Here is a 21,695-nt window from a genome sequence, read left to right on the forward strand (position 1 = left end):
TATCATTGGTTATTGTGCAATTACCATAATTTGCAACTGGGAGTGTGTTGTCCACACCGGGGAAACACAGTGACAAATGATAGCACAATATCCAATGGTTTTGTGTGTGTCCAGCACAGGTCTAAGTTGGATTCAAATTCAAGTCAGGCAGAAATCCATCACAGTGCCCTACTGTCTTAAAAGTATAGAAGGGGGACTAAATATTAGCCATTTAGCAATATACAATTGCTACAATCCTTGCTTCTAGTATTTCAGTCATTGGGGGATATCCTTGGCCTTTCCCTTAGAAGCTGACATCTGCGTTAATAGTTTTAAAATAAACATGACTAGGAATTCCCAGTTCGCTAAACCAAAAAAGGAACAAAACCCAACCTTAACAGGTAGGAACTCAAAAGTTGAGCTGAACAATAAAAATAATGTAAAACTTGTTAATTATTTATTATAGGTAAAGGTAAAGGTATCCCCTGTGCAAGCACCGAGTCATGTCTGACCCTTGGGGTGACGCCCTCTAGCGTTTTCATGGCAGACTCAATACGGGGTGGTTTGCCAGTGCCTTCCCCAGTCATTACCATTTACCCCCCAGCAAGCTGGGTACTCATTTTACCGACCTCGGAAGGATGGAAGGCTGAGTCAACCTTGAGCCGGCTGCTGGGATTGAACTCCCAGCCTTATGGGCAAAGCTTTCAGACGGCTGCCTTACCACTCTGCGCCACAAGAGGCTCATTATTTATTATACTGCACAGTTAAAACAGAATAAAAACATCTTAAAAACTATACCGAACTAACAAGACATAGGACCAAACACGTTTCGACCCTTCCGGGTCTTCCTCAGTGGTCAAAATTATAATAATACACTATATAGCACTCTCTATAATGTGTAGCTGAATGGTTGAGTGGGGACTGTAACTTATGGCTCCAACCAATATGTATAAATTATATACTTTTTGGAAACCAATTCCTATGTTATGTCCCTAGAGTCACCACTCTTCGCTATCATTAAGTTAAACTACACATTTTTAACTGTGCACTATAATAAATAATTAACAAGTTTTACATTATTTTTATTGTTCAGCTCAACTTTTGAGTTCCTAGGAATTCCCACTTCCCCACCTTTTCTAATAGTGTGATGCTATCGCTAGCTTCCTTGTTCTCTAGAAATGTGTACTGCAAGATTGTTTCTCTGTTACTGCCCTGAAGCCATCCAGCTGTGGAACAATGGGCGACAGATGGGCTGGTTGTTGACAGAGTTGTGTTGTGGCTTGTTCAGCGAAACCTCTGAGTTTCCTGAGGGTGGAGGCAGAGACAAGAGTCAGGATCCTCCTTAACTTTTAAAAGCTAGACTTACTAGTTTTGTGGGCCTTCCTCTGTCCTGTTCCCCCACCCCTAAAAAGTTCAGGGACTACTTCTAGGTGGGGAGGGGGGGACACTTGGGCATCAAATTGGGGGTCACTGTGGCACGTAACTGTGGGTTCTTGCATTGTGCTGGGGGTTGGACTAGTTGACCCTGGAGGTCCTTTTCAACTCTATGATTCTCATCTTGGATTGTCTCCCAAGAACATGTTTGGAAAAAAATGGAAGGTGACTGTTGCTGTTTACTGCACCCATGGATACTGTAGGTGAAGCAGGGGAAGGGATGGGGAGCCTACCACCTCCCACTGATGGGGGAGCAAGATTAAGCTAAGTTTCAAAGGAGGGAGAAACCTTGAAGTGATTCACTTGGGGGCTTATCTTTCCCAGTTTTTCTCTCTTTTGAATGTTTTTTTCCCTTTCCATTTGCCTCTTCTAGAGAGGCACACAAAATATCTCTGCTTCCTGAACTGTGCTTTGCAGGTAGGGAACCAAAGAACCATTTATTTATAAAATAAGCAATTCAGGTCTTGCCCTGGGACACTCTCTACCATCTTTTGACTAGATGTGTGACTACTGAGAATGATATATTTCTGGATAGGCTAACTGGGTTGTTAATACTCAATTCCAGAAAATGATGCTGGGGGACTACTGTTCTACCCTGTAACATTTATATGGTGTTCAACATCTACATGGAACTGCTGGGAGAGACCATTAGGGTTTGGAGTGAGGCACCACCAATATGCAGGTAGCACCTAGCTCTATTTCTTAACAGGTCGGTCAGCTGTGTATGTAAATCCTTACCAGGTACCTGGAGAAAGTAATAGGATGGAAGAGGACCAACAAAGTGAAGCTCGGTCCTGACAGGACACAGATGCTCAAAGACTGAGGAGTCAGCCTAAGCCCAGAAGAAGCAGGTTCATGGCTTGGTCCTGGAGGCTCATGTTCTTTCCATGGTATGGTAGTGCCCCTTACAAGCTTCAGCTGATATACTTGTGATGTGGCCTAAGAAACTTACGATGTGGCTACAGTGATTCCTGCTGTGATTACATCCAGATTAGGTTACTGTTGTATGTTCTTCATGGAACTGCCTCTGGCTGGTCTGCTGTCAATGGCAGGATACAAGATCATGTCACTTCAGTGCTGAAAGATCTGCCCTGGCTGCCCATCTGTTCTGGTACCTACCTTTAAGGCTCCAAATGGCTTGATCATCTTGGTTGCCCTTGCTTGCACTTTTTTGAGCTCTGGAATATCTTTTTTGAGGTATAGTGACCAGAACCATATGCACTGTTTGCACGGAGGTTGCGTTGTCAGTCTTTACAGGAGCATTACAGTATTGACTGCTTTTGTGCATGTTGGATGAAGCTCTTTCAGTGCACTTCGGCAAGTTCCTGTACAGCAGGAAAATCCACTTGCAAACAGTTGCCAAAGGGCCTTATTCATTGTGTGTGAAAGCTGCCAATTGTCATGATTTCCCTTCTCTTTGTGATTCCTTTTTAAAAAGGGCTTGCTAAATAGCTTCTAGCCTTAGCTAGATGTGAATCTCATTCCCTGCAGTTGTTTAAAAAGCTAAAAGCATCTGTGGAGGGGTCCCAATTTGGGTCGGAGTTGATGGGGGAGGGTTAACCCATTCATGAATATCCAGCAAGTGTTTACTCATGTGCTTCCTACCTGTTTCTATCTTATCCCACCTGGGACTTTTCTCAACTGCTTTTAGTGTTTTAATGAATGCATGACATCCTAATCATGGTCAGTGATTCTAAACCTTCCTAATGTCGCGACCCTTTAATATAGTTGTGGTGACCACCAACCATAAAATTATGCAAGTGTTCTTTCACAGAAATTAAACCAAAACTGGCTAATAGTGTGAAGATCCATTGCTCATGATTGTATATAAATTGTTCCCCCCCCCCCGGGGTTTCTCAGTTCAGTTCTGCCTCTTGTCCCACCATGCGATATCATTCTTTTCTGCTGCTCTTTTCCACTGCTCCATATGCTCTATCTTGATCTACCCTGCAAGGCTGCTGTGTGGCCTCCCAGCCAAGCTGCTTGCCCTGTTGCGATCCCTGTGAAATGGTTGTTCAACTCCCAAAGGAGTCCTGACCCCCAGGTTGAGAACTACTGAGTTAGGCTAACCCACCATTAGTGGGTTAATATTAGTGCTGATATAACACCTGACTGTGCTGAGAGATGTGAGAGATTAGAAACTGGAAGGATTAACATCTGCACTGCCCGTGTCAAAATTTCCCCTTCTCCTTTCCTCTTGCCAGGACACAAAACTCCAAATTGCTTTGTGTCTCCTGGCTAGTTAATTTTTAAAGTCTGTAGTCTCTCGTTGTTGGACCAATTTCTTGAGGGTCTGCTGTAATAAAATGAGTACTCACAAACTGCATTAGTCTGGTTTGCCATTTTAAATGCCATCTTTGGAGAACTGATGCTTTTGTTCCCCTTAGAGGTCAGAAATTGGGTGGTAGTCATCTTTGGCATTAGTGAGTCATGTCTTGTTTCTCTATCCGCACCCGTCCCACAAAGTCACTCCATTGTAGAATCTTTGTAAGCTGCCACTGTGAAAAGCAAGGGGTTTATAGCATGGTGAATGGGCAAAGCTTTGAATTGTTATGGAAACTAGTTGGGACACATCCCAGATGGAGCAACATGGCAAAGAGGTCTGGCATCTGTTCCACTGTTGCTGACCTTGTTCTGATAACTGCTGCCAGAGTCCTTAGTCCCTCTCCTCCCACCCCCCACCCTAATTCCTTCCTCCAAGGTGGCAAAGATGGTAGCTGGCATATCTGCCTACTTTTCTGTTTTCTTTGCCAAGGGAAGATAATCTCTTCTATGACACATGGCAGGGATTTCTGAATGGAAACTTTCCGTCCCAAGTTCAAGATTCTCTGCACAGTAGATCCATTCCAGACTGGTAGCTACTTAAAATTGCAAGCAAACTGTATAACAACTGTAAGCAAACAAAGTTTGTTGCTGGAGTTGATTAGGCAGCTTCGAGGGATTTCTGCTGCCAAACTTCACAGTGAACTGTATATCTGTATTATTGGAGCCCTATAAATGGCTTTGCTTGATGTTTAAAGCTTATAAATACATTCCGGTGGTTGTGAATTCTTGATTGAATAATCTCCTGAAACCAGTCAGCTTGTTAACTGCATTAATGTCTAGGATTCTGTTTCCTGACTTGCCGTCACAATAAGTAATACTGGGCAGAACATTATTTTTAGAAAGTCTGTGCTAAGATAGCGCCTGCTGGGTGCGTTTTCTAATGGTCAGGGCTTTCAGGGACAGCCTGTAGCCACATCAAGCAGTGGATATTTGGGTGCCAGTAAAGGAAGTAATTTGTCATTTGGCAACTTGTTTTTGCAATGGGATTTGAATTTTCCACATCATATGCCAAAATGTTTTGGGCCAGTCCTGGAAATGTGGATTAGCAGAACACATTCTGTGCTTATGAATGTAAGCAACGGGGACTTAGATGTGTATATTAATTCTTGCTCAATGACTGCTGGCAACAATCTTGAGTATAACTTGTGTTTGCATCAAAGAATCAAACTTTTAAAAGCTATGTCTTGAAGCACTGACTGTCGGTCTCATATTTCAGGTCTGCTTCTTCGTGGCTTTGTACATGCTCCACTTCCTAAAAAGCACGTAGCCACAGAAGATTTTTAAAGGGGACACTAAGATGCGACTGTTTGCATTTTCAGGAGCTGAGGTAGAAGAGACAATGCTGCGTAAATCCAGTTCTCTTGTCTTGTTCCTACATTATGACATCAGTTCACTGCAAACTACAATCTGCCTGGGCTGTGAGGCTTTCATTTGGGAAGAAACTTTTCCTCAAATACTGGTGTTTTTGTATTACTTCTGCTCCTCTGCAGACTGAGGTTTGCTTTCCTCACTCAGTGAGCCATTCTGGGAGCCATTTCTTTTTCATTTTGTTCCAAATGACTGAGATATGTCTGAGTATTACAGCCACTCATGAGTCAGATGATAGATGTCCATCCCACCTGCTCTGCATCTTTCCTACTTCGTATGAGCATTCAAGTTAGTAGAGTGAGGAAGACCCATGCAATTTGCTCGTTCACAGGGTTGTGATATTTGTGTACTCTACAGCTACACAGTGATGGTATTACAGAGTGACCCATAGATCTCCAGCAGCCTGTGAGAGGCTGACTGTCCATACTTGTAGCCTCAGTTGGTGGCTTTTTGACAATAAAAGAAGGGAATCTGGGATTCTGTACCCTGTTTTTACAACCTGGAATCTCAAAGCAACTTACAATCACCCGCCCTTCTTCTCCCCACAGCAAAACCCTGTGATGTAGGTGGGGCTGAGACAGCTCTGAAATAACTGTGACTGGCCCAAGGTCTCCCAGCTGGTTGTACGTGGAGGAGGAGTGGGGAATCAAACTCCGTTCTCCAGATTAGAGGCCACCGCTGTTAACTACTACATCAAGCTAGCTCTCAATAAATGTGTAACCCACTTAGGATCCTAGATGCTTTTTTGTTGGTTAGAAAGGCAGAAGCTTCCTGTCTTCCAAACAAGAGCTCTTGGACATTTCTGATACTACTCTAAAGAAAATAAGATGTAAGTGGCAAGCAGGGCTGGTTACAGGTTTTTTGGGGGGAGTCTTGGGTAGAGAATACCCCTTACCTCTGATTAGCATCATGCCAACTGCTTGTACCCACCTCCCATGCCTTTCCCCCCTTGACTGCCTTCTTTTACCCCCCCCCCCCCCCCGCTTGCAGCTCTCTGCATTCTATTTCCTGGTGGTGTACAGCTAGGAGGACTGATGCTGCAGCCATAAAAAATGCTGCCATCCTTCACCATCTGCTCATACTTCTCTAATGTTTCTGTGTGCCTTGGGAAGGGTTGGAAGCAGTGGGCCCTGGCAGCTGCCCCTCCTCAGCGTATATGGAGTCCAGTCCTGGTGGAAAGGGAATCTGTTGCTCTCATGATGCTTGCATCATGGAGAGTCTCCTGGGTAAGATACCATTGGTTCTTGTGTAATTTTTTTCTTACCAAAGAAGTGTAAACAATGCTTTCCTTTAAAATAAAACAGCCTTTCTGATTTTTTTAAATTTATTTATTGTTTGGCCTATATGCCACCCCTCTCTGCAAGCAGGCTCAGGGAGATTTACAGTAGTAGATTAAAACAATTAAAACATCATCAAACAAAAGACTAACAAACCAACAAAGCCCCCTCCCTGCCATCATCAATCTGGTCTGCAGAGCCGGCTGTAGGCAAGGTAATGCATACCACACAAGACCAGAAGGTGAGGGGGGAAGACCTGAGAGGAGAGGAAGAAGACCCGCATGATATTAAGCTGCCATGACCTCAACCATGGACATGGCAGAAGACTGCTGTCTTATAGGCCTTGTGGACGTGTGATAGCTCTGTCAAGGCCCTGATCTCAGCTGATAACTCATTCCACCAGGCTGGAGCCATGCGTTTTTGAGCTCTGGTCAAGGCCAGGTGGATGTCTCTGGGGCCAGAGATTTTTATTTATAATAATTATATTTATATATTGCCGCTCATGAGTGTCTCGGAGCGGTTTACAAGAATGAATAATATACAATAAAATCTCCAACAATACCCTTAAAAATAATAAAAGATTGCATTAACAAGATGGTGAACCATAAAACATCAACTTTCCCCCGTCTGTTCAGCATGTAGGTCTGGAAACTGGGAGTGAGGATCGTAGCTGATCTTTGTTGGTCTCAGATGGTACCACCAGGGATGCTGCCCTGGCCTCAACCATATGCCTGGCAGAAGAGCTCCGTCTTGCAGGCCCTGCTGAAAGCAATTCAAACAAGGCCCTTAGCTCTTCCGGGAGCTCATTCCACCAGGTTGGGGCTAGGGCCATAAAAGTCCTGGCCCAGGTCGAAGCCAGGCAAACGTCCTGGGGGCCTGGGACAACCAGCAGATTCATACCTGCAGAGTATAACGCTCTGCGGGGGGCATAAGCAGATAAGCGGCCCCACAAATAAATAGGACCCAGGCCACGTATAGCCTTAAATGTTAAAACCAATACCTTAAACTTGATCTGGAAACAGACTGGTAACCAGTACAGATGACGAAGCACCAGTGGAATATGGGCCCTCCAAGATGTTCCAGTGAAGACCCTTGCAGCTGTATTTTGTACCAGCTGTAATTTCAAAGCCAAGGGCAGGCCCACGTAGAGGGAGTTACAGAAGTCTAACCTGGAAGTAACCATTGCATGGATCACTGTTGCCAAGTGTTCTGGAGGCAAGTTAGGGCACTAGTAGCCTAGCTTGGCGCAGGTGAAAGAAAGCCATTCGGGCTACTTTCATGACCTTGAGCATCCATGGAAAAGGGAGGCATCAAAGGTCACAACTGGGGATTACCAACAAATAGGCACTTGAAGAATGAAGAGTTCTCCAAGGAGCATATTGGGAGTGATGGTCCCCCCAGATACACAAGACCCAGACCACATAATGCCTTAAAGGTCAATACCAAGACCTTCATCTTGATCTGGAATTCAACCGGCAGCCAATGCAGCTGTTGGAGGGCAGGTTGAATATATGCCCTTCATAGGTCCTCATGAGGACCCGACCAGCTGCAATTTCTGGGTAAGGACCAATAGTAACCCTACATAGAGTGAGTTACAGTAATCCAATCTGGAGGTGACCATTGCATGGATGACTGTCACAAAGTCTTCTGGGGCCAGATAGGGTGCTAATAGCATCTCCTGGTATAGATGGTAAAATGCCTGACAAAGCTACCTCTGTGATCTGGGCCTCCATCGAAAGGGAGGCATCAAAGATAACTGCCAAGTTCCTAATAGTGCTTGGACAGTCACGATAGGCAATTAAAAGCTATTTTTAAACAGGCTGTTCCTTGCTGCTTCTTCAGTCACCTGTGCAAACATTTGTTTGTTTGTTTGTTTATTATATTTTTATACCACCCTCCCTGAGGGTTCAGGGCGGTTTACAGAAAACAGGGAGGATACAATCAACACATGGTAACAGGTAACAATAACAGCAGTAATATTATAACAATAATAATTTAACATGATAATAACAATGATACATAAAACTATTACTGGACCCTGTGGGCAGCCGATTAATGCTGGTCGTAGAGGAGGGGGGAGCTTGAGGGCCAACTGGAAGCGGTGGTTTGGTCGACCTCAACCAAATGCCTGGCAGAGGAGCTCCCTTTTGCAGGCCCTGTGGAACTGTTTAGGTTCTGTCAGGGCCCTGATCTCCTCTGGGAGCTCATTCCACCAGGTGGGGGGCAGAATGGAGAAAGCTCTGGCCCTGGTTGAGGTCAAGCAGGCTTCCTTGGGGCCAGGGACCACCAGGAGGTTGGATGTAGTAGAGTGCAGGGCTCTCTGAGGACTGTAGATGGAGAAGCCATCTTAAGAAGCCATGTTAGTAGAACCAGAAAATGAGAGTGTGCCTCCTATTGCTATAATACAAGATTCAGGGGCTGGCTGTAGTTCGTCACTTTAGTGCTCAGTTTGGTTTCATACATTCTTGAAAGAAGGGGGAAAGCATGGATTGTCATGGACAGCTGCACAACCAGAAGGTCCATATGTGAAATGCATCCTTTGAAAAAAAAATGCTTGAGAGTGTTCTCCATGTTGACTGTTAAGAGCCAGCTATGGAATCTTGTTCTAGTTCTGCAATCAGCTGCATAAAGCAGGAAGTGAGCTGAGAGTTGAACAAGATGCATGTTAATTTTGGTGATTCAAGATGTGCTTCTAGAGATGTACATTTTCCAGATGATTTGAAGCCAGTGAGGGGAAAAACTCTGGGTTTTTTGTGTCTTTTTTTTTTAGGGGCAAAAGTGTAAATTGAGATAAATACACATTTTTTCTTATCAAATCTAAATACATTCGGTGCATTTTATATTTCTAGAGCAGACACAAAATGTACTGTTTGTCAAATTTATTAAATTAAAAAAATATGCCTTCTGTCTTTACAAGCAAAATGATAAATAAGCTTATTACTAAAGAGAAAACTTCAAAACTGCTGTACTTTGTGCTGCTTTAGCTTATGTAGCTTAGTTTTGCCATTAGAGGAATGGGGAAACATAAAAGTTGAAAAAGAAAAGTGTACTCTTTGGACATTGTAAACATTGCATTATCCATTCACGCATTATCCATATTATAATTAATTGTGGGGGAAATTAGACACATTTAAAATATATTGTATTATCTAATGCTGTAGATGGTCTTAAATATTTTCATGTTTTGTATCTAAAGTGATTAGAACCTACTATTGAAAAGCATTTTCATTATTTAAAATAATAAATATTTAACAGGATCTTTTCAGTGCTTCTTAGAATTTCCAGTTTTTTTCATGAGAAAATTGAAAAAAGTCCTTTGGGGGAGAGGGAAATCCCAGCACTTATCCTAGGCCATTACGTCTCTACTCCAGAAGCTTATTCCCAAATAGCATGTGAATGTGTTATTTAAGGGACATCCCTTAAATATTAGCTTTATCCTAAGCAAAATGCTGTTCGTCAGATAGGTAAGAACAGTTTCTCAAGCTAGCCCTGATGTTGTGCTTCCACTTGTGAATTGTATTGGCTCTTGTAGACATTTCCTATCCTTCAGAATTCAGGGGCTGTAAAATGTATTATGGATGAGGCAAGCATCTAATGCTCCCGTCCCTCAGTGCTCTGCTGACATAATCTCCATTTGCTTCCTGCAGAAGTACTTTGAGACTTTCCACGTAGAACACATGCTCTCCCCAGGTGCTTGTTGTCCTGAGTTATTTATAAAGTGTTCTTCCCAAGAGGGACTGCTTAGATATTTTGTGGTTTCATCTCATCTGAAATTAGCAGGGGTATCTGTAAGGTTCCCTTTGGGATATTGGTGCAAGAGGTTCTTATTATAAAAGATGGCTAATGTATTGAGGTCATCTGCACCCATTTCAATTCAGTCTTCAAGCTTAATTTTGGGGGCAGAAACTGGCTTGGATGCCTTAGTTATCAGTCTTTGGTGGGACAGAGATTGGAAGATTTGCAGCCCTGTTAATTATCCTGGAGCTCTTAGCAGTTTTTTCTATCATCAGCTAAAACAGTGGTCCCGAACCCCTGGTCCGGAGACCGGTACTGGTCCATAGATCAGTCGGTATCGGGCTGCGGCTCCTCCACGTCCTCCTCCCCAGCTGCTGCCTCGGGGGCTGCCCTGCCACTCTGCCGGCGGCTCACCTTTGGTGTTCTCCGGTGGCCGCCATGGCTGGGGCTCCCCCTTGGCGTGGCACTGTGCAGCTGCTGCTGGCAGCGCCCCCAGCGGGTGGTGGGAAGTCAGGGGCACCGGCAGGAAAGCAAGCAGAGCAGGGGCTCAGGCAGTGGCGATGTCCCTCGGCAAAAGACTACCCCCCTGGCCTCAGTAAAATTGTCAAGCGTGATTTTAAAAAGTTAACATTTGGGGTAGGGGGGTCTGGTTGGCTGAGTTGAGCTACAGGTGCTATGCTCCGCTGGTTCCTGTTGTAAATTGTTGGCTAGTTCCTGCAGGTGGCAGGAATAACCACTTAGCTCCATGGTCTGATGTGCTATTTAGCATCTATGTGAATTTGCTGGCAAAATTTGGGGATTTGGAACGAGGAGTCATCGGTATGCCATGTTTCTCTGTTTTCACTTGATTCCAAAATGGAGTGTTGGTGGATGCTCTGAAGAAATAATTGGAAGTGGCAGTAGGCTGAATGAAGGCCTTCAAACTGAAACTCAGTCCAGAGTTAGTTAAAATTTGTTGGGCCCAGTGATTTGGCCTGGCAAACTTTCAGATGCTACATTTTCCCATGGGAAAATTTCCATTCCTCATATGTAAATACAGCCCACCTATCAATAGTTGTTGGGGTTATTGTGCTGGAAACCAATCAGGTTAGATAGGCGAATGTGGGATAAAAGACATGGAGAAACCCTGTGCTTCTACATTCTTTCTTTTGCTAACGTTATTTAAATTTGAATTGGGAAATTTTCCAGAAAATGTTTTATTCAAATTTTCCTGGAAAACCCACATTACTTTTAGGGCTAATAAAGTAGTTGATTGAAAATTAAGGAGTTTGCTTGTTTTGGATGGTTCACAGCTGGTGTGCAGGTGTGTGAGGTAATGTTAGGTCTGTGTAAGTCAAATGGAGACTGTAGTCCTCCAATTTTTGATGTGGTCATGATGATCACCTGCAGGAAAGATATTTTAGCTTTTGTTTTAAAATACATGTTTGTATTGTGTATATTTTAAATCTGTTAAGCACCTTGGTGGCCATGATAAAAAGCAGAGTGTAAATTTTGTAAACAAAGTAATAAAATTCAAGTTGGCAGTTTAATGCTTTAAATGGCCTTGGGCCACCTACTCCTGTATGATGTTGCCTCTCAGGGAACATCAACATCAATGTGGAGTTCTCTACCCACAGCAGTTAACGTGCGGCCTAGTTCATGGCTGAACAACCGGAGAGAACTTCATTTATTCACTTGGTGAATTTATAATTTTGTAATCTTCTGCCCTTGAAGCTACTATTGTTTAAATTGTTTCTAAAATGTTCTTGGTCTACTGCTTTTAGACCATTCTAATGTTCTGAGATGCCACAAGTGTTTCAGGTGGAAGTGACGAGTAAATATTTTAAATACATGTAGCAGTGCTACAAGTATATGTTCATATCACATGATAAATGTTTGACAATTTTTTTAAAAGATATACAAAATTAATTAACTCACCCATTCAAGAAACCCTTCCATGGCCTTTATGAAAGCCTGATCCTGAGACCACATTTCAAGACCATGTGGCTGAATTTCTATAAATTTTTTGGCATTCACTGTTGGAACTAAATAATTTATGTGTTCCAATCTCTGTTTATCAAAATTAGTATTTTTCTGATGATTGTGCATAAAAATCCAGTGGTAAGTATATCCTGTTACCAGATGCATTAAGGTTTGTATATATTGTGAATGACAGACTACCAGAAAAAAGTCAACTGAAACAGTTGGCTAATTGTCGGAGATGAGTCAGTCATTAACAACTTGGTTCTGTCCCCCACTTTCCCTAAAATGTGGTGGTGATGTGAGCCAAAAATAAAAAGGCAATATATTCAGAGGCTGAACAGAACCCTCAAAGTGGCACTGCATTATAAAATCATCTTTGTGTGGGTCTGTGTCTGTGTGTACACAAAACTTTCATCATGATGACCCGTTTAAGGAAAAGCATTGCAGATCACCATGCTTGATCAGTGCTTGACCAGGTAGTTAGTTGCTGGCTGTTCCAAAGTATCAATGAGCCATCTTTGCATTTCTAGAAAGGGAACTGTTGAGGTATCGGCTAATATTTGCTTGTGCTGTATGAAAGTCCCAGGGAAAAGTTCAAGAAAAGATGTACAGTAGTGCTGTTTGCTGGGGGCGAGCTTGAACTGTGTGACCATTGATGTGTCGTCTTTGGTGGGGAGGAAGGGTTGTGTGCTCTCTGTTTTGTGTTCTTATTGGATTGATTGTAAGTTGCAGTGAGCTGGCTTATGGGGGAAGGAAAGATAAATGTGTTAAAAAGAATTATCACAGAATCATAGAGTTGGAAGGGGCTATACAGGCCATCTAGTCCAACCCCCTGCTCAATGCAGGATCAGCCTATATATGAATTATATATTGTATATTCATATATAGTAAATCTCGTCAGATAAGCATTACTTCTTTTTGACCTGAATATGCTTATTACTAGCAGGTAAAGGTAAAAGTATCCCCTGTACAAGCACCGAGTCATGTATGACCTTTGGGGTGACACCCTCTAGCGTTTTCATGGCAGACTCAATACGGGGTGGTTTGCCAGTGCCATCCCCAGTCATTACCATTTACCCCCCAGCAAGCTGGGTACTCATTTTACTGACCTCGGAAGGATGGAAGGCTGAGTCAACCTTGAGCCGGCTGCTGGGATCGAACTCCCAGCCTCATGGGCAGAGCTTTCAGACTGCATGTCTGCTGCCTTACCACTCTGCGCCACAAGAGGCTCATAATTACTAGCAGAGCTATGTCTAAATCCATCAAAAGATTTCTATAAGTGAGAGGAAGCACCAATTCCCTCTTGTACTGTGGACTTATGGCTCTCTACTTACACTGTTTTTTGGTTTTTCCTGTTCCCAAGAGTAGCATTTGGGGGAGAGAAATGGAAGGGGAAGTAAGGAATTTCTCCACAGATCAAAATGCTTTGGTGGACCGAAAGCCACTGGAATCACTTACGTTGGAGACAGTTTGGGGAGGTTTTTTGGTGGAGAGAGGTATATTCAATTTTATTTTGTGCTGACTTAGTATTTGGAAATATATTATATGTCCTGTGTATGATCTCTGTTGGTTCCATTGGTGCAAATGACAGAAGCACTAATGATGAGTGGTGACATTAGCTATTTTTAACTCATATCAACAAATTCCAGAGGGGTAGTTGTGTTAGCCTGTTGCACACATGCATAAGCCATGTACATACACAGAGGGGGAAATGCAGACCCCATGTCTAAAAATCCTTAAAATGCAAGAAGCACAGCTTGTAATATTTCTGTCCATTGTATAAAAGACTATTCACATCTGAATACATACATCATATAGTCCGTTCAATGAGGATAATATTTCCTATATCTGTAGTGAGAGCTAGTCCACTGGAGTTTATGTCCCAACAAACAGGTTAGTTATTGAGACTCTTTGTGGCTTAAAACATGCTTAGTGGGCTGCTGCCTTCTAGTGGCCATTTCTAATTCCCTTATAGGTCAGTTGTTTTTAGGTTGGCACATCTTATGTCTGAATGCTGGGAGGAAGATACACCTTTGACTGGAGTATGAAGGTTTTAGAATATATTTTCCTAGTATTTAAGCTTATACTAATAATAGTAATAACATTTTATTTCTAACTGGCCCTACCATATTGCTCAGGGCAGGTAACACCAATTTAAAACAGAAAACAGAATACAGTAATAATAAAAATTTTAAAAATTGTAGTTCATTAATGCTTCCCCGAAATCCAACTGGGGATTGGTGAGGCCAGCATCTCTGGTGGATGTTATTTTGGGCCCTGACCGTAAGCTTGGTGGAAGCGCTCCATTTTGCAGGCCCTGCTGAACTGATCAAGGTCCCTCACGAGCACATTCCACCAGGCTGGGGCCAATTTAATCTCAGGCCAGGGATCCTCAGCAGATGGTGGTCCGAAGAGTGTGGTGCTCTTGGGAGAATATAAGGGAAAAGACAGTCCCACAGATATTTGGTATTCAGAGAGAACATATAATGGTTACCTTAATTGGATTGACCACATACATTTAGAGTAATTAACACAGTAATGGTCCTCTTGCTGCCCTCTTCAGGGTCATGTTCTCTCTTCTTTGCACATCAGACATTTCTGATGTTTTGGGAGAGGCAGGAAAAGGTCTCTGTGTCCACCCTCTCTACCCTGTGCACAAGCAGAGTATTAGAGACCAGCAAGGCAGGAATTAAGGTGGAAAAGGCTTGAGTTAAATGCAGGAATAGAGATCAGTTGTATGGAAGTGGCAGACAGAACAGGACTGAGGGCATGGTGATCTTGAGAGACGTTTTGTGGTGAGGAAAAGTGCTCTGTATCATCTCTCTCACCTGACTTTCTTTTGTTCTCTTAAGTATGAATGTATTTTCCTAATGGGATGTATTTTTCATGAATCTGATGAAGTGAGTTCTGCCTCTCAAAAGCTTGTGCTAGAATATATTTTGTTAGTTGTGAAGGTGCCACTGGAGTCTGTTTAATTAGCTGCAACTGACTAATTTTGCTCCCCTTTGGAATTAACCCTATTAGAGACTCTTTGATTTCTGGCAAGTCTTAATACCCTGGCCGCCCTCCAGACAATCTTTTTTGATCAGTATTGTTTCTCTATCTAATTGAAAAACTATATTGTCTCTCTATGTCCCACCTTGCTTATTTGAGTGGACCCTTGACTGTTTTAGTCTGGACCACTGAGTTATCATTCTGTCTTCACAACTGTTCCTACCATACATCTGTTAGAAGCCTGTAGTTTGTAGTACAAAACTGAAAGAGGTCAGTTGGTTCTTCTCCTTCTCCCCCACCCCCCATTTTCAGTATCAGATTAAGAGCCGGATTGCATGTAGTATCAGATCCATGACCATGTTCTCTGGCTAAAAACAGGCATGATGGGTTCCCCCCTTCCCCCCCCCCCCACACACCAGTCATCCTTTCAAGCTACTTTTTGCCATATGATTACAGGGGAGACATAGATGAGACTTGTAATACCTCAAGTGAGTAAAGTTGGAGGAATTAGCCACCAGCCTCCCGCATAGCTCCAGTTTGTCTCATGGGGGGGGGGGGGGGAAGCATGTGCCATGATCACAGCTTTTCTGTGTGGTTTATAGTTTAGCCTCAACATGCTGACTGGTCTTAAATGAAACAGACTTTCACTGCTTGTGTTCTGGGAACAACCTGTGAAGAAGCAGAGCACTCTCTGCAAATTCATATGCTTGGGCCTAGGAGGGGGCAGGGTGGATAAGTGGAAGACTAAAAATAGGTGGCTTTCAATCCACTTGCAACCTACAAGGTTGATTACATGACTATTTGTGTAAGCGGTCACCTCCTTTTGTTACCGGTCAGGAGGTTTTAACCCTTCCCATTTTTGTAGTGACAGATCATGAAGCTTAGTCAGACTAACCTAAATAGCTCCAGAAGCAGAACACTTAAAAGCTGTATTGTAAACCTCGGCTGACCCACTCTCTGCTGCTAATCCACTCTGGACTCTTTCTGTCCTGTTTTGATGGCATACTTTATTTCATGTGTTTTTTATATCTGGCTGCAAGTTCTAATTTGTACTTACAAACAACAAGCTCTTTAAGCAACTGGAATAAGACAGCTTGTGGAATGAGACACTGAGGTCTTTCTTCATGTAAATATGCTGAAGGTGACTAGGAAGGTGTTTCAATTCTTAAATGAGTACAATTGGTTGTACCCAAGGTTTGAGGTTGGATGAAACACTGATTACATTCCTCTGGCTTTTCACTTATAGACTAATTTTATTTAATTAATTAATTTTTACTCCACCAGCTCCAAAGTGGCTTACCCCATTCTCTCCTCCATTTTATCTTCATAACAATCCTTGTGAGGTATGTTGGAGTATGACTGGCCTGAAGTCATCCAGCATTCTTCCATGGCATCTAAGTGCATCGAAGTCTTTCTTCTGAAGTCTAGAGAACAAGAATATATTCTAATTCCCCCCCCCCCACACACACACCAATGACTTTCTAAAGACTGTGGGAAAGCTTAAATATCTGTTAGGGGTCAGGACCTCAACTGTGCAGTTCCATAAGGAGCAGTCTTCTCCCTGATGTTATTCAACATCTATGTCTGCTCCCTTGCCCAGGGAGGGTGTCACCAATACGCCAATGACCAGCTGTATTTGCTAATAGATGGCCATTTGTAAACAGCCCTAATAGCATTTGCCTGTTGCATGAAGGTGGTGATGGAAGGGCTGAAGCGGAGTTGGCTGAAGTTAAATCCAGCTAAGGCAGAGATCCTCTGGCTGGGTTGGCATGCCCCAGATGGAGTGCTACAGCTCCCTGCCCTTGACAGGGGTTCAGCTAACAACTCTAGCCACTGTCAAGAGCCTGGGTGTGTCTCTGAATTCTGCATTATCTATGGAGGCCCAGGTCACAAACAGCCCTCCAAGCATTATATCACCTACACCAGGCCTAGCAACTAGCATCCTATCTATCAGCAGTTGACATAGCTACAGCCATCCATATAGTGGTCACCTCCAGATTAGACTATTGCAGCTTGCTGTACATAAGGCTACTCTTATATCTGATCCGGAAGCTCCAGCTGGTCCAAAATGCAGCTGTCCAACTGTCTGGAGAGAACATAGTTGACCAGTGCTCTCTCAGCTGCACTGGCTCCAGGTGGAAGACCAAATCAGGTTTAAGGTACTGGTATTAACTTTTAAAGCCCTAAACTAACCTTTCCCAACTTGTTTGCCACTGAGAAATCCTGAAATATTCTTCAGGCTTCAATAAACCCCAGAAGTGTCACAATTGTGCTGCATATGGTTACAAAGCATAGCTGTGTACATGCCTACCCAGGGCCCCATCATTGGCCATTTTAGGAGGGGGAGCAGGTTGACATGACCATATATGATCATATCCCACGATAAATGTTTAACAGATTTAAAAATATATATTTTTAAATTAATTAACTCCCACCCATTCAGGAAGCCCTTCTGGGAGCCATTAAGAAACCCCAGTGTTTCATGAAACCTTGGTTGAGAAAGCCTTTCCTAAATGGTCTGTGGCCTTCATATCTGCGGGACCACCTACTCTTCTATGTCTCTCAAAGGAGCCTATGCTCCAGTATGCAAAATCCTCAGTCCCAGAGAAATAAAATGGTCCTCAACCAGGGCTTTCTTGGCTGTGGTGCCAGCCTGGTGGAACACTCTCCCAGAGGGGATCAGGGCCTGAGGAGTCTAAAACAGGGCATGCAAGACAGGGCATGCAAGACAGAGTTGTTCTTCTGGGCCTGTGGTTGAAGCCCAGAATCCATCAACATACCTGGTCTCCCTGTGCACTCAAATAGACATCTTGCAACATTAACATATTTGAAATATCATGTTTCGCATGAGTTTAGCACTTTCTCGCAGCTCCCCCGCCCCCCACCACCACTATAGGAAGGGAACGGATGCTCCTGGCCAGTAAAATGACAGGAAATATAGAAAGTGGTTTTAAAATATTTATTGATTTTATTTTTTTTCCTGTGATTATGTTTTAATTCACATTTATAACTGAATGTTTTTACTAGTATGTGAACCACCATGAGCTTTTTGGAAGGGTGGTATAAAAATATAATAACAAATAAATATAAATATATGACAGTGTGTAAAATACTTTCAAACCCAGAAGACAAAAGAACCTGGCATGTACAGATGAGCATAGAAACCTGCCTCGTATTATGGGCTCAGACATTCCCCCATATTGTTCTTCCTGGAAAACTGGATTAAACAAGATGCAGAAATGATGCCATGGATGCTGCTTGCATAACTCATTCTTCGTGTTTATTATTTCCATAATTCTGACATTGCTAGTCCTTGGAAGAAGCAAATAGTGAAGTAGCAGAAATCTTACTTCTAGGGTTTTGTTTTTGTCTCAGTGACCTTTGCCAGCACACTTTGAAAAACATATCTTTGCAGCTGTAAGGGTTGGAAAATGTGTGCATTTCAACAGAAAGCAGAAATCTCTGCCAATGCTGCATTGTGCTCTCCTGCAGAACTGTACTGATTGAAAGTCTTTCCTGCTTGGAATTGGGTTGGCTCTCTTCTTATGGCAGAAATTGTTTCCTGAAAAATTGGTCTTGCATCAGAAGAAAGTCATTCATGTGTTATTGCTGAAGCAGTTCTACATGACCACCCGCTGTGGTCCTGCATACAATATGCTGTAAAGTGACACACATTAGTTTGGGTTGACATTTTACAATTTTGAGTCACTTTGTTGCCTAGGTAAGATCAGAGAATTAGGAATATGCTGATGTAAATTAAAACATCACAATAAGTTATGACAGGTAGGTTAGCTGAAGCCTTTCAGCACATGTACTTTTAAAGTAGTCCTTGGCATAGAACGAGGCCCCTGTCCCCTCTTAGTCAGTTTTGCTCCTGGGACATCTCATGTGCAGCTGTACTTAGGAATTGTGATCAGTTGTTAAAATGAACTCTTGACAAGTTTGAGCCCCTTGTGTGTTCTTAATTATTTTTGCTTTGGTTCAGGGAGGGTCTACAGGATCCTAACTGTTTATTTCTTCCTCTCAGGCTGATTCATCCTGTCCAGCATGGCGGGCATTGAGAAGAATGGAAACAGCCGATCAAGCACCAGCAGCAGCCGCCTCCAGAGCAAGAAGCCCCCAAATCTCTCCATCACTATCCCACCAGTGGAAGCAGAGGATGAAAAAAGTCAAACTGTGGTAAGAATTACAACGTATATGCTTATTAGCATTTTCACTTTCCTTGTTTGTTTGATGGGATTGGAAAATTAGGGAGCGTATCATGAGTTTAGGTGTTCGTTTAAAGTCAGTGTGGGATAGTGGTTAAGAGTGGTGGCCTTTAATCTGGAAAACTTGGTTTGATTCAGCACTCCTCCACTTGCAGTCAGCTGGGTGGCCTTGGGCCAATCACGGTTCTCTCAGAGCTCTCTCAGCCTCACCTACCTCACAGGGGCTGCTGTGGGGAGAGGAAGGGAAGGTGATTGTAAGCTGCTTTGAGACTCCTTCGTGTACTAAAAAGTGAGGTACAGAAAAACTAGATTCTCACATCTAAGGCTGTGCTTCTGCTCCCTAGAAGCTGGTATTGCAGATAACCTGGCAATCTTGACTGCATTTTGTTGAAATGCAGCCTTGCAAATTGCCCAAGTGTTCCACTTCCAGTGGTGGCAGTCCCTGATTCCTCCCTCAGAGAAAGAAGAAAGAGCCTCTTTCAGATCTAAGGCCCCATAACAGAAGAGTGAGCAGTGAACATCTGCCCCTTGCAGCTGTTACTGTTCTGTTGAGATAACCACTGAATGTTGCTTTGTGAATAATAGGAAAATCTCCACTTACCACCGCAACTCTTCCCTCTGTTCGCCTGCCGTAACCTCCAATCTGTAAATTGTGCTCTGAGCAAGATTTGGAGTTTTACAAATAGTGGGGTCTTGTAATCCTTGAAATAGCCATCTAATGGAAACTAGTATGGACCACAATAAAATCAGAACCCAGTAGCACCTTTAAGACCAACGAAGACTCTGATTTTATTGCGCTACTTCAGACCAACACGCTACCCATTTGAATCTATAGTATGGACCACGTATTGTAGAAGGGAGGGCAGAGGCTGAGTCAGCGTGGCTTACTTTATAATATAAGGTAAAGGTATCCCCTGTGCAAGCACCGGGTCATGTCTGACCCTTGGGGTGACGCCCTCTAGAGCAGTGGTCCCCAACCTTTTTGAGGCTGGGGACCGGCAGGGCAACTGCCCGCCCGCGCATGCTGTGCATGCGCGGCCGCGCCATGCATGTGCGCATGAGCGGCACGGCCCTGATTCCCTCTCCCCCCCTCCCGCAGTAAGAAGCTTCCCGGGCTTGTGGCCTGGGAAGTTTTTTACTGCGGGGGGGGGCGGGGAGAGGGAGCCACGGCCCGGCGCCAAGGCCTTCGCGGCCGTGGGTTGGGGACCACTGCTCTAGAGTTTTCATGGCAGACTCAATACGGGGTGGTTTGCCAGTGCCTTCCCCAGTCATTACCATTTACCCCCCAGCAAGCTGGGTACTCATTTTACTGACCTTGGAAGGATGGAAAACTGAGTCAACCTTGAGCCGGCTGCTGGGATCAAACTCCCAGCCTCATGGGCAGAGCTTCAGACTGCATGACTGCTGCCTTACCACAAGAGGCTCTTACTTTATATAGGTAAGACTTTAATTGGGACTTGCTGGATCACAGTTCATTCTCTTGGCCTCTGCAGCACATCACCTCCCAACCAAGCACCATGATGGAAATGCTCTTGCCTGGCCAAAGACCTGATGGAAACTCTTCTGTCTTCCAAGCTGTGCAGCTATTGTGGTGGGAATATCACAGGTGTTCTTTAACAAGGACAGATCTGGGGATAATCTGTGTCCTCGACAGGGTGGATAATCTCTTTTTCCCCTCATTTCTTCTTTTAGCCTCTGAGAGAATTCCAGGTCTTTCAAAAGAGCGTGAGCCTCCAAGAGCCCAGAATGAAAAGGCAGGATAGCAACTTTGAGAGACATCCTGGCTTCCACAGGCAAACTTCACTCACTCAGAGTATCCGCAAGTAAGGAGGATTTGGGGTTATCATTTTTGTTTGGGCTGATGATGGTCTTGATTCTTTTTGAAGGAGTTCCTTGATCTCTCTCCCCTGGCCTTTTAAGGCAGCCTCAGTTCTGGGATGTTGAGTAAGAAAATGATTTCTGTAAATGGCCTTGTTCTTGTAAAAAAATAAAATTTTGACCCTTCTGATTTTTGTTTATGTGCTGCAAAATAAGAAATAGCCCATTTGTCCTTCTCCTATCCCTATGTAGTCCTCCTCCTATTCTTGTGTGCACTGCAGAGACATATGTCTACAAGCTGGAGTTAATAGCTTATGCTTCCATGGCGCCTGGTGGTGAAGACATGTAGTTTAAAAAAATGCGAAGCTTTGTTCACACTGTTACCTTTCAATGAGACACACTGTACGCTATTAAGGTGTGTGGGGGGTTGAGTTACACCAGAGAAAGAGAGGAGATGGGGTGTCAGAGGGAGGGCTTCGTGTATGGCTGTGGATCTTTCTTTGCAAAATGCATGAGATATTCAAAATGGATGTGAGGGTACCAGGTACTCAGGCCAAAGCTTCTTGGTTTGACTGCCAAAAGAAATAAGCCCCCC

General features: G+C 43.6%; 1 protein-coding gene across 4 annotated transcripts in view; it reads left to right on the forward strand.

The window, feature by feature from the left end:
* RHBDF2 (rhomboid 5 homolog 2) overlaps positions 1–21,695 on the forward strand; it is an 80,862-nt gene that overhangs the window by 28,890 nt on the left and 30,277 nt on the right. For all 4 annotated transcript variants that reach the window (XM_077327693.1, XM_077327691.1, XM_077327690.1 and 1 more), the window contains exons 2-3: positions 19,102–19,253; positions 20,975–21,105. In XM_077327693.1, coding sequence (XP_077183808.1) covers positions 19,122–19,253; positions 20,975–21,105 — 263 coding nt within the window. In that variant the 5' untranslated portion in view covers positions 19,102–19,121. The remainder of the gene's footprint in view (positions 1–19,101; positions 19,254–20,974; positions 21,106–21,695) is intronic.

Source organism: Paroedura picta, chromosome 3 (genome assembly GCF_049243985.1).
Source record: "Paroedura picta isolate Pp20150507F chromosome 3, Ppicta_v3.0, whole genome shotgun sequence".
In the NCBI taxonomy this organism is placed as follows: Eukaryota; Metazoa; Chordata; class Lepidosauria; order Squamata; family Gekkonidae; genus Paroedura; species Paroedura picta.